The 16,671-nt window shown below is 43.5% G+C and overlaps 2 protein-coding genes across 2 annotated transcripts; one reads left to right on the forward strand and one right to left on the reverse strand.

The window, feature by feature from the left end:
* Positions 1-1,316: 1,316 nt before the first annotated feature.
* Positions 1,317-3,729, forward strand: srp14 (signal recognition particle 14). The gene is made up of 5 exons (XM_004540800.3): positions 1,317-1,490; positions 2,200-2,272; positions 2,379-2,491; positions 2,575-2,607; positions 2,731-3,729. Exons 1-5 carry the CDS (start codon positions 1,467-1,469, stop codon positions 2,818-2,820), a joined length of 333 nt encoding a protein of 110 aa, XP_004540857.1. The 5' UTR covers positions 1,317-1,466; the 3' UTR covers positions 2,821-3,729.
* On the reverse strand, positions 3,324-15,910 carry xgb (x globin). The gene is made up of 5 exons (XM_004540799.4): positions 15,582-15,910; positions 12,490-12,597; positions 5,332-5,452; positions 4,962-5,042; positions 3,324-3,992 (listed from the first exon to the last, which is right to left on the reverse strand). Exons 1-5 carry the CDS (start codon positions 15,749-15,751, stop codon positions 3,873-3,875), a joined length of 600 nt encoding a protein of 199 aa, XP_004540856.1. The 5' UTR covers positions 15,752-15,910; the 3' UTR covers positions 3,324-3,872.
* Between the last annotated feature and the right edge of the window lie 761 nt (positions 15,911-16,671).

Consider the following 16,671-nt stretch of genomic DNA (forward strand, 5'->3'; position numbering starts at 1 on the left):
CCATGAAGAGCTTTTGGGAAAAGTGGGGAGGAGGAACTCCCCTTTAACAAGAAGACACCTTTGTCAGTTAGCCAGGTTCAGGAAGACACCGTCATCTACAGTGACCTGTTGGGGATTCAAGGGAAAGAGAAGAGAAGAAAGAGAGCATAGATAGACAAACAAAAAACAAAGTATGGTGGGGAGAATGCCAAGGCTATCTTGGGGAGGTCCCCAGTTGCCTGAGTCTATAACAACATAATTGAGGGACACCTGATCCAACTCTAACTGTAAAAGTCATTAAAAGTTGGTGTTAAGCCTAATCATAAAAAAGAGAGTGTTCCTGTCTCCTGAATCCAAACTAAGGTTTCCCAACAGCACAACATCCTGACAGCTGAAAGCTCTTCTTTGCAATTTGCTTTTGGAAACCCGAGAAAAACACAAGTAAGCCTGGAGTCTGAGAAGGCAGTGGTCTATTGGGATCATATGCGACTGTGAGGTCTTAAAATATGATCGAGCCTGATCATTCAGAAATATGTAAAGTAAGATTGGTGTTTTGGGTGAGCTTTTTCTCTCTTCTTCTTTCAGTGACCTCTGTACAACAAACATAGTCATTTGTTTTGCAGGCTAGCTATAGTTGAGAGAACAATGTCACACACTACCTCTGTATCTGTATCGGGCGATCGTGGCTCAAGAGTTGGGAGTTCGCCTTGTAATCGGAAGGTTGCCGGTTCGAGCCCCGGCTTGGACAGTCTCGGTCGTTGTGTCCTTGGGCGAGACACTTCACCCGTTGCCTACTGGTGGTGGTCAGAGGGCCTGATGGCGCCAGTGTCCGGCAGCCTCGCCTCTGTCAGTGCGCCCCAGGGTGGCTGTGGCTACAATGTAGCTGCCATCACCAGTGTGTGAATGGGTGGATGACTGGATATGTAAAGCGCTTTGGGGTCCTTAGGGACTAGTAAAGCGCTGTATTTATATAGCGCTTTACTAGTCCCTATACAGGTCATTTACCATTTATCAGCTGACGGCGGAATTTATGGATATTAATGTACAAATGTTTCCTTTAAAACAGGGGTGCCCAATCCCAGTCCTCGAGAGCTACCGTCCTGCAGCTTTTAGATGCATCCCTACTCCAACACAGCTGAATCAAATGGTTTGGTTACCTCTTCAGCATGCCATCGTGTTTGGCAAAGGCCTGATAACAAGCCATTCATTTGATTCAGCTGTGTTGGAGTAGGGATGCATCTAAAAGCTGCAGGATAGTAGCTCTCGAGGACTGGGATTGGGCAGCCCTGCTTTAAAACTTCTTACAAAACAAGTGTGTCATTGCTTGTTTTTGCCCTCCCGAACAGTAGGCGGCAGTGTGAGGTAAAGCTATCGCGCACAGGTCATGAGGTCGCAGGGCGGGGCTTCGGCTTGTGCAGTAGGCTACGTGTGCTTCACAGCAGTTATCTTGCGGTTAGTGAGTTAACACCACAACTGAAGTCAGAGACATGGTGCTGTTGGAAAATGATTCGGTAAGAGCAAATATACCTCGTTAATAACTCGGCCTGTTGTTGACTATGCGATAGAAGCAGACATTGTATTCTTTAGCTGTCGTAAAGCTAGCTTGCTAATAGCCACAATGTTAGACACGCCAGTAGGCAGACTGAGATTAGCAGTTAGCTCTGAAGCTAAGACTGGTCTTAGACTTTAAAGTTGTACTTTCTGGCATAATTTGATTGTTCAGGTCAAAACGGAGCTAACCGAAATCAGTAGGTTCTCAGCCAGGTGTTGTTAACATTATCTCCAGCTGCCACTTGTTAAATTGGATTACACTTAGCTAAACTGTTGCAGTTTTGTGGAGCAGTGCAGTAGCATTAAATGCTTGAAATGTCTTGTCCTCTCGTCTCCTTTTATGTATTAGCGTAAGATTAGCAATAGTGAAAATAAGTAATAAAAATCTTATTGTTACGATTAGGATTAACGGTTTCATAAAATATTACTAGTAAGGCAGTCTGTATCATCTATCGAGGCCAATTCTCTAATCGGTACTTTTAAATAAAATAATCTGGATCCACACCGAATTTAAACTAATTCTTTCTCCACCAATGCTTCACCTTCTCACCAAGTTTCATGAAATTCGGCGGTGTAGTTTTTACATAATCTTGCTGACCATGCTTAAACTACTTTGCATGACTGTTAGCTTGATTTCACATCTTTTTTCTTTCTCCTCCTGTTGTCCAGTTTCTCACAGAGCTGACACGGCTCTTCCAGAAATGCAGAACATCAGGCAGTGTTGTCATCACATTAAAGAAGTGTAAGTGGGTTTTTCTAAAAGCGACAACCAAGCTGTGAATTTCCATGTTTCAAAATGTATTTATTTATATTTATGCAGTTTTAATAAGAGTCTTTCATTCTTCCAGATGATGGGAGAACCAAACCGGTGCCCAGAAAGGGCCACGCGGAGTCTTTTGAACCTGCAGACAACAAATGTCTCCTCAGAGCGACTGACGGCAAGAAGAAAATTAGCACAGTGGTGAGTTGCTTTAAGATTTAAATTTTGAGATGCTTTGCCGTCCCCACAGCTGGTTAATCCTGATTTTTCACTTATAATTTCAGGTCAGCACCAAAGAAGTTATCAAATTTCAGATGGTAGGTTGAGCAAGTTTTCATCTAAAATCTTTTTTGATCTCCATATAAGACTGAAACTACCATATTTTTCTTAAAGTTTTGCCTCTTTGATAAATCCACCATTTGTACTTCTTTCATTTTCAGGCGTACTCTAACCTCCTCAGAGCTCATATGGATGGACTTAAGAAGAAAGACAAGAAAAGCAAAAGCAAGAAAACCAAAGCCACCCAATGAGCAAGAGACTCTAAGACAACCTTGGGTACCTAAACTGGTTCGCACTGAGGGGAGTGGGAGAGGGCTCCATGTGATCTGCAGCCCCCAATCTGCTTTCCTCCCATTCATTCAAGGCCTCAGATTCACGGACTGCTTTGATATTATGCCATTGTTTGCATGATAACATCTCATCCCTGACTGCCCAGTGCCATTTGGAACAGAAAACTGAGGATTTCTCATTCATCATCTCCACCATTTCTGCTTCGGGACCAGATTCTCAAAAGTTCTGCTGCCTCTGGAGCCCGATGATTAACAGCCCTTCACTCTATTTAATTGTTAGAGCATATTTATGTTATGTTGCCAGCTAAAAATAAAAGTTGTGCTAGCTCATTCTAATTCAGCTGGTTTTAGATGTTTCATTTTTTTCTTTTTTCATGAAATTGGATTTAAATGTCAGTTTGAGTTTTCACGTAGAACCAAATGTCCTGTTTTGTTTTTCTGGTGGGGTCAAATGTCATGTACTGTATTTTTTTATTATGTCTTTAGAGGCACAACTAATATTCTAGTCACTGTTTTTACATACCGATACCAAGCTGTTAAACTGGCTGTCTTAAATACTTTAACACCAATATGTATATTACAGCTTCAGCTAATGTCTGAATGATGTCATGATTTGGTTCAATAGTGCAGAAAATGTTGAAAGCTGCAGATTTACTGAAAGCATGTTTGAGTTATAAATACAGAGAGGAGTATTGGCTGTAATTCAGATGCCTTTTTTTGTTTATCACAATCACAAAGCATGTTTGACTGCAGCCAGAAAATGTTTCCACCCATTTGTGTTTGTCCCACCGTGATACCAGAGTCCTGCTCTCATACAAGAGGACAGCAGCAGAATTTAAATTCAAAAATAAAGTGCTTTCTAAACAGTCACAGCTCGTTTTTGTCTGTTGAAATACTAAAGGACCAAACGTGAGCAAGACGGAAAACATTACGGTTAATACGCTATTTACAAACTGCATTTTTGTGCTGTACTGGTGATAACAGTCTGTGTGGCGTTTAAAAGAAGTGCTGTCTCATAGCGCTGTGTTTCTCTTGTCCGGTCTTTCCTTCGGGGATAGCGCGAGCTGGCGCTGCCGGGCGCTCTCTTCCTGGTATCCCTGGTTCATGAGGCTGGTCACAAACTGGAACATGGTCTGGATCAGAAACAATAAGCATTACACACATGCTGACCCTTGAAGTGTGAAGCTTTTGTCATCAGGTTTTAGCAGTTCCCTCTTCTGTGTGTAATTTAATACACACTTTCACAAACTTACTGCACTGTGAGATAAAGGTCTTTGAGAATCACCTTGTTGGTGAAAACATTTCATGTCTTTAAACTGGTGTTATCTTTGGCATTTTTAAAAAGGTTTTGCTTTGCCAATTCAGACAAAGACATGGGAACAAATCGTTTGTTTTATTTGACAGGCTTCTAGTAACAAAGGGCCTAAAGATACGATTTAAAATGAGTTCATTGCTAAATTACCTGTTATGTGTGGACATAACACTCCCCAAATCCCTCAATTTAAGCTTCTTTTTTGTGCTTGAATGATTCATAGGTTAGTATTAAGTGGCTTAAGAAACACACACACAGAATACAAAACATTCCTCTGAAAATGTTAAGGTAGGACTTGACTGACGTTTTGCAAATGTATTAGCAGATTATGAACTTTAAACTTTGCTGACGTGTGACAAACCAGCATTAGCCACTAGAGAGCAGGAGAGGGTCAAAATGGAAAAGGATGCACAGTTTTTATGTGGATATTATACTTTAGATCTAAGCATTTGGATTTTTCTTTACAGCTGTTAAAACGTTTCTCTCTGGGCAGCGTCAGCAATCTTTCATTTAAAAAAAAAACGTCTTAGAGTGATAAAACTCGTCGTGACACAAACACTTTCCACCTGCTCAGCACCCTCTTGCATGGTTCAGTGAGATGTAGATTTTACCATCAGTCAAACTTGTGTTGCATTAGTCTCCATCTTGACATATAACGCGGAGCATTAAGGAAGGGAGTCGAGCAGGAACCAGCGTTGCTGCTGTGATGGTCGCAGCCATCACATCTATTCCACGAGGTTATTTAACCAGAACGGGAGGTGGAGAGACTCACAGGTCACAGGCTCCTTACCTTCCACGCCTCCTGCAGCTCGGCCGTCCACCTCTCCTTCAAGATGGGCTGCACGGCGCAGATGAATTCTGCTCCGACATACTGGGAAAAAATAAATAAATAAATAAAAATAATAATGTGAGATGCTAATGTGCTCATGGATTGTTATGTGCTATTTGCAAGAGCGGGTGGGTAAAGCATTTTTGCAGATTGGGGATGTGCGTCAGCTAATTCGGCTGCTGTGACTTTAGGGGTCTCGTTATATAATGGCTAATAAAGCGCTACACCATCAGCACAAATTAAAAAATATGTGTACGCCTCTCCAAACAAAGCAGCATCACACACAAACAAACAGCAGCTCAAAGCTGTTGGGGATCATCGGGGGCCTTACGCTGTAGTACTTAGGCGGGGCGTTGTAATGATAATGGCTTTTCCCCAGCTCCAGAGCCAGAGCCTCCAGTCTGTCCAGCTGGTCCAGTCTAGCCACACTTTTTTCAATAAAAGACATCACCCTGCAACAGATTGAAAAACACACTCAGCTTTATCGATCCACCATTCAGTCGTGAATTAGCAGGGAGCAACTATCAGGTGATGCGCATCCACTGTAGATGACACTCGTCTGTGCTGAAAGGCTGCAGACTCTCATGCCAATGAGAATATATAAGATCGATGTGCATCTATCAGTTCCTCTGAGCTGAAAGCCAACCAGCTCCTCTCACAATACTTTATCCCTCCCCGAAGACAAATATCTCTCTACATAAAAGAACACAGTATCAGTTTTCTTTGTTTGTGTGAGTCTGTCTGTTTGCTGTAAAATATGTGTTTGATAGCCTCAAAGATGGAACAAAGGATGAGAGCTGATTTAGCTCCCTCCTAGTTCTGTCTCGCAGCCCAACCTGGACATTGGTGCCGATCCCCAACAAGTGCACCTGAAGAGCCATTTGGCTGTAGCGGTGAATTTATGAGCTGCTGGTTCAGGCTGGAATTCCGCCTGCGCCGTGGCTGCAGCAGCCCCACGCTACCCTCTGCACCTTCAGGTCCTCAGGCAGTAATTGGGTGTTTTGGCCTCATGTGTAGAAAAACACAGAGAGGCACGATGCACGCTGGGAAACAGCGACAAGTGCCAGTGATGGATGTTATGAGCTCCTTCTGCTTTGGACTGGAAAGCACCGAGTGACACTCTGATTATATGATAACCTGTGGTTTATTGTTATGGTGTGTGATATGCACAACATGGTTTAATCATCTGTTCTTGTTATTCTAGAACATAAGTCTTGTGATAAAGTTCTTTTGTGGTCTAAAAACGATCGTTGCCACATGAATGTACCTCATGTGGGTGATGTGTTTCTTTCACTTCAAGAAATATGGACATTTATTTGAGTTTGTGTCCCCCCCCCCCAACCAACACACACACCGCCCTAAATACCCATTAGAGCACAGGGTGCTTGGACCCTAGTGGATATTTCCCCTAGGGGCTATCTGGAAGATTTTTGGGGAGCTTTTTTTTTAATATGTGAAAAACAGAAATAATTTGTTTTTAGGCGGTAAGCACAATCAAGTTATGAAATAGGCCCATTTGTTGCTACACATGGATTGAACAATATTAAGAGAAGGATGCACGCGTCACTGATGTTTTATCATTTGATTTATGAAAAGTCATGCGGTTGTTTTTTTGGAATCGGAAACCTTTACCGCATGAATGAATCATTTCCTATTCAGTCGATTTCTATTTTTTTTCCACTTGGTGTGTTTTATATAACATAAGTGTCATCTATTGTGGGATTTCCCACATACCGTTACCAGTCTGCTGTATCCCACTGTTATATTTGAAAATGCTCACCTAGAACACAAGTTCAGCTACATTACCTAAAGTGTTATTTCTGCAGACTGTATTTTCAAGAGTGCTTTCAAATTTATGTGAAGTGCTTCATAAAAGATCTCCATGCTGTAGCTGCTCAATAATAGTTATCTATCTATCTATCTATCTATCTATCTATCTATCTATCTATATATATATATATATATATATATATATATATATATATATATATATATATATATATATATATATATATATATATATATATATATATATATATATATATAGAGAGAGAGAGAGAGAGAGAGAGAGAGAGAGAGAGAGAGGCGGCACGGTGGTTAGCACTGTTGCCGCACAGCAAGAAGGTCCTGAGTTCAATTCCTCCATCAGGCCGGGGTCTTTCTGTGTGGAGTTTGCATGTTCTCCCCGTGTTTGCGTGGGTTCTCTCCAGGTACTCCGGCTTCCTCCCACCGTCCAAAGACATGCAGCTTGTGGGGATAGGTTAATTGATTAATCTAAATTGTCACTAGGTGTGAATGTGCGAGTGAATGGTTGTCTGTCCCTGTGTGTTAGCCCTGCGACAGACTGGCGACCTGTCCAGGGTGTACCCTGCCTCTCGCCCTATGACAGCTGGGATAGGCTCCAGCGCCCCCCGTGACCCTGAAAAGGATAAGTGGAAGCGGATGGATGGATGGATGGATGGATATATATATATATATATATATATCCTATTTTTTTTTTTTTTTTTTTTTTGGAAGCTTGAAACCTGGATCCCCCGTAGCCGGTTACCAAGATTACGTGAAGTACCCTCAGAAGGTCTGCTAGATGATGTTAATGCAGCACTACGGGCAATACCTACAACCACGATTACCGACACTAACAAGCTGATCTACAATACGGCAGCAGTGATCAGTGAGATGCTTGGCTACAAGTTGAACAGCCACAAGGGGCAGTACCCTCCATGGAGAAGGAGGCTAGAGGGCAAGATCAAAGTAGCACGGAGGGAGGTTAGCCAACTAACGGAGTTGCAGAAAGGTGCGACAAATAAGGTGCCTAAGAAATACAGCAAGCTGTCCATACCTGAGGCCTTGGAAACTGCCAAGCAAAGACTCACAGCCTTGGCCAGCCGCTTGAGGAGGTACACCAGAGAGATAGAAGGCAGGAGAATAAACCAGCTGTTCTCCACAGAACCAGCCAAGGTGTACTCTCAGTGGCAAGGGAACAATAAGAGAACAGCACCACCAAGGCTGGAGACGGAGCAATACTGGAAGAGCATATGGGAGAAGGATGCAACCCATAACGGCAATGCTCAGTGGCTAGAGGATCTGAGGGCAGACCACAGCGACCTCCCTGAACAGGGTCCAGTAACCATCACAGTGGCAGATATCCAAGAAAGGGTCTCCAGTATGAAGAGTTGGACAGCACCAGGGCCCGACATGGTTCACGCCTACTGGCTGAAGAAGCTGACTGCACTCCACGAGCGTCTGGCAGCACAAATGAACCAGCTGCTAGTTAACGAGAGACACCCGGAATGGCTAACTGAAGGCCGGACGGTCCTGATCCCCAAGGACCCCAAGAAGGGACCGGTCCCCTCCAACTACCGACCAATAACCTGCCTCAGTACTACATGGAAGCTCCTGTCAGGCATCATATCGGCTAAGATGAACAGGCACATGGGTCAATACATGAGCGGGACACAGAAAGGAATTGGCAAGAATACCAGAGGCGCAAAACACCAGCTACTGGTAGACAGAACAATCAGCCGAGACTGCAAGACCAGACTGACCAACCTGTGCACTGCCTGGATTGATTACAAGAAGGCCTATGACTCAATGCCCCACAGCTGGATACTGGAATGCCTAGAATTGTACAAGATCAATGGGACCCTAAGAGCCTTCATCAGGAACTCAATGGGGATGTGGCGTACAACACTAGAGGCCAACTCCAAGCCCATAGCACAAGTCACCATCAAGTGCGGGATCTACCAAGGAGATGCTCTGTCCCCACTGCTGTTCTGCATAGGCCTGAACCCCCTCAGTGAGATCATTAACAAGACTGGCTACGGATACCGACTACGGAACGGAGCAGTTGTCAGCCACCTCCTGTACATGGATGACATCAAGCTGTATGCCAAGAGTGAACGAGACATCGATTCACTGATCCATACTACCAGGCTATACAGCAATGACATTGGAATGTCGTTCGGACTGGAGAAGTGTAGTCGGATGGTAACAAAGAGAGGGAAGGTAGTCAGAACTGAGGGGATTGAACTACCAGAAGGCAACATTGCAGACATAGAGGACAGTTACAAGTACCTGGGGATCCCGCAGGCGAATGGGAACCATGAAGAGGCCGCTAGAAAAGCTGCAACCACCAAGTACCTGCAGAGGGTCAGGCAAGTCCTGAGGAGTCAGCTGAATGGTAAGAACAAGATCCGGGCCATCAACACGTACGCCCTGCCCGTGATCAGGTAGCCTGCTGGGGTAATAGGCTGGCCAAAGGAGGAGATAGAAGCCACTGACATAAAGACAAGAAAGCTCCTTACCATGCATGGAGGGTTTCACCCCAAGTCCAGCACCCTGAGGCTGTACGCTAAGCGGAAGGAAGGGGGCCGGGGACTGGTGAGTGTCAGCACCACAGTCCAGGATGAGACAACAAACATCCAAGAATACATTGGGAAGATGGCCCCAACTGACCGAGTGCTCAGTGAATACCTCAGGCAGCAGAAACCCAAGAAAGAGGAGGGAGACGAGGAACCATCATGGAAGGACAGGCCCCTGCATGGTATGTACCACCGGCAGATAGAGGAGGTGGCTGATATCCAGAAATCCTACCAGTGGCTGGACAAAGCTGGACTGAAAGACAGCACAGAGGCACTAATCATGGCAGCACAAGAACAAGCTCTGAGCACAAGATCCATAGAGGCTGGGGTCTATCACACCAGGCAAGACCCCAGGTGCAGGCTGTGTAAAGATGCCCCAGAGACAATCCAGCACATAACAGCAGGGTGCAAGATGCTAGCAGGCAAGGCATACATGGAACGCCATAACCAAGTGGCCGGCATAGTGTACAGGAACATCTGTGCCGAGTATAACCTGGAAGTCCCGAGGTCAAAATGGGAGATGCCCCCAAGGGTGGTGGAGAATGACCGAGCTAAGATCCTGTGGGACTTCCAGATACAGACGGACAAAATGGTGGTGGCTAACCAACCGGACATAGTGGTGGTAGACAAACAGAAGAAGACGGCCGTAGTGATCGATGTAGCGGTTCCGAATGACAGCAATATCAGGAAGAAGGAACACGAGAAGCTGGAGAAATACCAAGGGCTCAGAGAAGAGCTCGAGAGGATGTGGAGGGTGAAGGTAACGGTGGTCCCCGTGGTAATCGGAGCACTAGGTGCGGTGACTCCCAAGCTAGGCGAGTGGCTCCAGCAGATCCCGGGAACAACATCAGAGATCTCTGTCCAGAAGAGCGCAGTCCTGGGAACAGCTAAGATACTGCGCAGGACCCTCAAGCTCCCAGGCCTCTGGTAGAGGACCCGAGCTTGAAGGATAAACCGCCCGCAGGGGCGTGCTGGGTGGGTGTGTGTGTGTATATATATATATATATATATCCATCCATCCATCCATCCATCCATTCGCTACCGCTTATCCTTTTCAGGGTCGCGGGGGGCGCTGGAGCCGATCCCAGCTGTCATAGGGCGAGAGGCGGGGTACACCCTGGACAGGTCGCCAGTCTGTCGCAGGGCTAACACATAGGGACAGACAACCATTCACACTCAGATTCACTCGCACATTCACACCTAGTGGCAATTTGAATTATCCAATTAACCTATCCCCACAAGCTGCATGTCTTTGGACGGTGGGAGGAAGCCGGAGTACCCGGAGAGAACCCACGCAAACACGGGGAGAACATGCAAACTCCACACAGAAAGACCCCAGCCTGATGGAGGAATTGAACTCAGGACCTTCTTGCTGTGCGGCAACAGTGCTAACCACCGTGCTGCCTATATATATATATATATATATATATATATATATATATAAATATATATATATTTTTTTTTTTGTGTGTGTGTGTGTGCGTGTGTACTTTAAAAAATTAGGTCAAAAGGGATCCCTGTCAATCCGATTGTTCAGTCTGACGTCACTAGCCGTCTGGGTCTAAACTCCGCTGCAGGTCCATATATCAAACGATCACTGTGGCATTACTGAGAGTTGAAAAACTGTCTAAAGTCTTTCATCTTTAATAAAACGATCAGTGTTCTGCTCTACCAGGTGTAACAATTGAGTTTAACATCCAGGCATCCATGAAAACGGAATTTATGACATTTAACGGAGTTAGAAGTTACCATGGAGTTAGCTCGCTAGCTTCTATCTAAATACAATATAGCATGTCCTGACTGCGGGGTTTTGGAAACAAATTAAAACGTACAGCTCTGCTATCACTTCCAGCATAAATGAAGACAGAAAACTAAACAGCAGTGACGTTTGTAGGGTTACTGAAGTTGGGCTAGCTGGTATATAATGATGTGCTACATGACCGCTAGCGACACAGCTATGTTAGCATAATATAAACAAGCTAACTTTTTTTCCACTCGATAAAAGTTAACGTGAGTGTTCTCGGTGGTCAGGAACAAATGTAATCGCATGGCAGGATGCTGTAAAAGGACCAAACTTCAGCCAGGAGAACAACTGATCCATCCACAATACGAGGTTAGTCATTCATGTACTGCTGCATGGGCTGGGCTGCAGTTACATCCTAAGGTTTTAAAAACTGAGCTTAAATAAATGATTAGCGGTAATAAAAGGGGGAGGTCAACAGTGATCACTGACTGTTTTAGGAGCTTTTTGAGATCAAATAGAAGAAAATACAAAACATTAAACATGTTAACAACACAAAAGCCATATTAAACGCAGACTACTACTAACTACTACTAACTACTTTAGACCCGGAAGTAGGATTCGTCATGTCATCACTTAATGACCGGATAGTTATCAGACACTGAACAATGAAAGAGTGAAATAATAAAACCTGTTGCTTCAGGTTGAGTGTGTCATCTGTTGGCAGAAGATGGCTAAAGCTAACAATGGTTCTAAGAAGGCTAAAGAAGCACATGGACAACAACCAGAAACTTGAGCTACTTCAGATTAGAGGAGGCAACATGACCCTTTGTTTGTTTAAAAATGTTTAATAAGGCAAGCTGGAGTAGCTATAGTGGAGTAAACTGCAGATCTATGCTAGGTTGAGATGCTACAAACGGGCTATCAAAATGGACCTAATCTTATAACACAATCAAAAGAAGGACTGATGCATGTCAGAGGGTGCAGAGATTGTTTTTGTCACAACAGATGGATGCTCCTCCCTCAGTTTGGTTCTGCCAGACAACCTCTTCCTGTTAAAAGAGTGTTCTTCCTCCCCACCATCACCAAGTAAGAACTGTGAGTTTGTTGAAATTTTCTTATATTTTTAGGGTCTTTAGCTTACAATATAAAATGCCTTGAGATATCTGTGATTGTGAACTAGTACTATAAAAATAAAACCATATATATATATATATATATATATATATATATATATATATATATATATAGTAGCAGTAAATTTGAGTTTACGTGAAAGATATTGTCTTCCCCTTTGGTGTGTATGCTATGTTTAATTTGCTGTTTTTTCAGTGTTGTTCGAGATGCTGGTGTGTGGACGTGCTGGGATGTAGAGTCCGTGACTGACCGCAAGCCGTGCGCCCTGAGTTCTCGGCTGGTCCGCAACCTCTCCAGGTCCTCCACATCTCGGAAGAGGAAAAAGACGTCCTTGCATTCAGGATGGGTCTCAAACAACCTGTTTGCCATGACAACAAGTACAAGCAGCCATCCGTGAGCCTCTCAGAGCCACTCGTGTAACAGCCTGTCACATTCATTCCCACACCAAAACAAACCTCTCCCCCAGAGTTAAGATGATATAAACCCCAGAGTTTTAAGATGGACAGTCACACATTTATTATCCTGTTTTTGCTGTGCTGATTTCACCTCATCAGCGACGCAATTAGAGGATTTTCTCTCACCCTTGAGTCATTCTCTAAAATAGACACTTTGAATAGAGATCTGATTGTGCCTTTTGGATCTTACTCTAGTGCTGCTTATAGTCAGCGCCTTCCGGTTTTCACAGCCAACATTTGCAATCAGAAACAGGCCACGGGGGTCATGACTTTGTTAGCCTGTTAGGCCTTACACTCAATTCCACCCGTGGCTCTGGGCGAGCCGCCCTCTCAGATTCAGAGTCTCAATTAAATGAGCCACTGCTCCTTGCTTGCGTCTTCTGACTTGAACTCTAAGCCAGTTTCTCTAACCAGATATGTTTAAGCATGTTACCAACCAATCAGAGATCCTTTCAGTCTCCAGCTGAGGTAGCTGTGATTAGTCATGCTACCAGAATACACAGCTGCCTCCCATGGATGTGAGTGCTGTTGTGCTCACACTGAGATCTAAGGCTTATGGTAATTCTGTGTTTTCATCATCGTGGAAGAAAAGCATTGTGACAGGCATCTGAAATGTTGTCAGACAATCAGGGGAGGAAAATATAAGCTTAAAAAAAGAGGGTGACTGGGAGAAGCTGTTGATTTTAATTCACATCAAACTTAACGAGATAGGATAGGCATCACATTTCCACCGATATGAAACATCAGGTAATATCAGATACTCATCAAAGAAAAACTGTTTATTGTGTTTATTGTGGCTGATACCTGTGCAAACCTACAAAATGTGGGTTAAGGTAAAGTTTGATGTGCCCTGTTCTGAAGAAGACACTATTCAGAGTGTGTTAAAGCTCTGCATTACCAGAAGTAATTATGAGCTGATTATATTATCAGAGAAACAACAATAATTCTTAATTATTAGCTAACAACACAAATAGCACTGCTTACTGTGAAAATTTGTTACCTGTAGTGCTACACAGACAACTTGGACATGTACGGTGCTGATTTCTAACTCTGGGTTAAGGATTAATGGGAAATAATAACATGTAAAATGATGATGGGTGTGGCAGTTTTGCTGTTTTGCTTTTATTCCCTGTGGCCCTTTGAAAGAAAGCAATCCTGCATTTTTAAACCTGAGATTTAAAAAAAAGGGCACATGTACAACCTTGGAAGATAAAGAGATGGCTAGAGGTGCTGGGAGAGGTGTCAGAGACTCTAATGAATGCTGCAAAACATACCCATAGCTCTCTAGCTTTTACACAAGCTCACCAAAATGCCCAGAGGTCTGAGGAAGCATGCATAGCAGCATGTTTGTATGAGCTTTTAAGTACTGTTAAAGCACATCTTACTATCATGTCTCCCTGTTTCTTCCTCCAGTTTCTCTAGTCTTTATCATTTAACTGAATGCGTAGAGCTGACAAGTTAAGCAACATGTGGATACACCATGCGCTTTATTACCTACAGCATCACACATGAGAAACGTGCACGTAATTGTATCTTTTTCATTCAGTTCAGCTGCACAAAGTTGAAGAAACAATGCTGTGATATTTGCACAGTGTTACTGTTTTTGTGTTGTTGTTTTTTTTCAGTAGCAAAGTTCATCCGCGATGAGAGAGCTGGGACACTTTCCTTCTCGCTACTCATACCGAGATGCTCGCCAGCTTCACTGATGAAATTGAAGCTCTTATTTCACGACTGTCAGCACACTGGCGACACATAGACAGCTTGTTATTTTCTTCCATTGTTAATCTCTTGTGGACATGGAGTGTGCATGCAAGCATGCATAACATATGCAGACAACGTAGCACTCTGAATGGCTCAAGTGGAATTTTAATTGGCATTGCACAGACGTTGCATTCATTTCTGTGTTGTTCACAGATATGCTACTCCACCTTTGATGCACCTTACTTTGGGTAAATTTCACAGATAAAAATTCACTTGCTGAGGAGTAAAGTGAAAACACCAGTGACAAACAGGCAATTCCCATTTGTTGTTTCATTGTAACCATTGCTGTTCAATCAGGAGTTGCAGGCCATGGTGACATTTGTACCCTGGGGTGTCCCTGGCCCACGAGAGGCCCGTGTATTTTCAGGCCAACACTTAAGGTCAATCGCTTTAACTCACTCCAGGCATCTTTCATTGGGCTTCTGGCCACAAATAGTCTCTCTTCACTCTAAAGACTGACAGTCTACATCACCATATCCTCTCATTTGTCTCATTTCCCTGCCAAGTGCCAAAGGGCTAAAGATGTTTTCCCGGAAGCTAGTTATCATCCTAATTGCTAAAATGAATTTGCCTGATGGCTAATGCCTTTAATTGTATAGTACTATGGGAGACCCGGAGTTCTGATAATGTTATTGTTACTATCACGTGATGACATTAGGATGTGATTTGGAGTGATATGAAGGGAGGTGCGCGGGTGTGTGTGTGTGTGTGTGTGTGTGTGGGTGTGTGGGTGGGGGGGATCTGTTTCAAGCTTCCGGGGGACATGGAGACGGGGGAGGGAGTGATGGAGATAGAATTCAGGCATGTCATCATCACAGTAGCTCACCAAGATACTTTACAGACCCCTTCCTCTGCAGGTCACAGCGTTTCATTAAGCTCTGATTGGATGATCAGACTGAAATGAATAGACATTTTTACTTCTTTTTTTTCCTTCTTCTGCGTAACAAGCAACAACAAAGTGATGCAACCCATTACAATACAATATCTTAAAGGACTCAGTGTGACTTCATAAAACTAAAGAATTTATTATAACACCACCCCCCATCCTTACATACCGCTTCACTAAATTAGTATTTTATTCGATTCTGAATTGCCTGAAATTCTCCAAACATCAGAAAAGTCCTACCTGACGAACATAATTATCCCAACTTTGGCTATATCGTCCCGGATAACTTTCCACGAGTCTTTAATCATCTGAATCTGGTCCTCGCTGGGATACGCGGCAGCAGCAGCATCCTCTGAAGTCTTCTCTGCAAACTCGGATTTTGCTGCGAGACCTGATATTGCGCAGCCCATTCTTCACATGAAAGACGGAAAGAAGATTTTTTTTTATTTATTCTATTTTGGGGCAATGCCAATCCAGGAAGTTTTTTTTTTAAAAAAGGAAAAACGACAGTTAGATACTTCGGTGCCAGAGGAAATGTGCTGGTGGTGACATCTGGTTTCAGTGCGCGTCTGGAGCTCCGCTCCTCCGCGTCAAGTCAGTGACCAGGATGCGAGCTGTGGTTGGCTCAAAATAAATAAATAAACCCTCGGTGATGCGCAAATATGACAAAGGTTTGGTGGCTTTATGGAGAGGGTTTCTCTCTTGTGTATTTCCGGTGTAACTCGATGTGTTCATGTCCGACTTGATGGAACTTTTTTTTTTTTTTTTTTTTTAAACGAGGCGGCGCTCGGGATGACCTTTGCGGTCATTTAAAAATAATAAGAAATTAGCCAACACAAATGAACAGACTCATGAGACCACATTAACAATTATAGTTGCTACTGGCAGCTCCACACGGATCTTATTCTAAAACATAGTTACAGTAACTATTACTGCCTCGTTGTTTGGGTGTCACACCGAGCTCAGTGCTCTACATGGAAAAGTAACAGGAAATGAGCCATTTGTTTTTCTAACTGAGGCCCTTTGCATACTCTCCTTACAGGAGTGGGCCTCCCATTTGATGATGATAATTTTTTTAGAGATATTTAAAAGCAGTTCTCATATATTGAGGACAAAACTTTGTCATAGAGCTCCTCCTTTATGGCATTGGTATCATCTTTTGCTTAGAACTGTTGCTCTTTGTTTTTGAAATAGAGCATTTCCTTACACCACAACAATAAATCCTCTCAACTCTCCTTTAAATGAATTTTATTTGATGTAAATAGAAGGCTGTCTTTGAAGCCACGTCAGCCACGGTATGAATGGATCTGCAGTAACGCACATTTACCAA

This window comes from Maylandia zebra, linkage group LG19, assembly GCF_041146795.1.
Source record: "Maylandia zebra isolate NMK-2024a linkage group LG19, Mzebra_GT3a, whole genome shotgun sequence".
NCBI classification, from domain to species: Eukaryota; Metazoa; Chordata; class Actinopteri; order Cichliformes; family Cichlidae; genus Maylandia; species Maylandia zebra.

What these genes read in the sequence shown, in the direction of transcription:
- srp14 (XM_004540800.3), top strand. Translation starts at nt 1,467, where the DNA reads ATGGTGCTGTTGGAAAATGATTCG. An exon ending in TGCTGTTGGAAAATGATTCG is followed by an intron (nt 1,491 to 2,199) that starts GTAAGAGCAAAT and finishes CCTGTTGTCCAG; the next exon opens with TTTCTCACAGAGCTGACACG. An exon ending in TGTCATCACATTAAAGAAGT is followed by an intron (nt 2,273 to 2,378) that starts GTAAGTGGGTTT and finishes TCATTCTTCCAG; the next exon opens with ATGATGGGAGAACCAAACCG.
- xgb (XM_004540799.4), bottom strand. Translation starts at nt 15,751, where the DNA reads ATGGGCTGCGCAATATCAGGTCTCGCAGCAAAATCCGAGTTTGCAGAG. An exon ending in GGGATAATTATGTTCGTCAG is followed by an intron (nt 12,598 to 15,581) that starts GTAGGACTTTTC and finishes CATGGCAAACAG; the next exon opens with GTTGTTTGAGACCCATCCTG. An exon ending in CTCAGGGCGCACGGCTTGCG is followed by an intron (nt 5,453 to 12,489) that starts GTCAGTCACGGA and finishes AATCTGTTGCAG; the next exon opens with GGTGATGTCTTTTATTGAAA.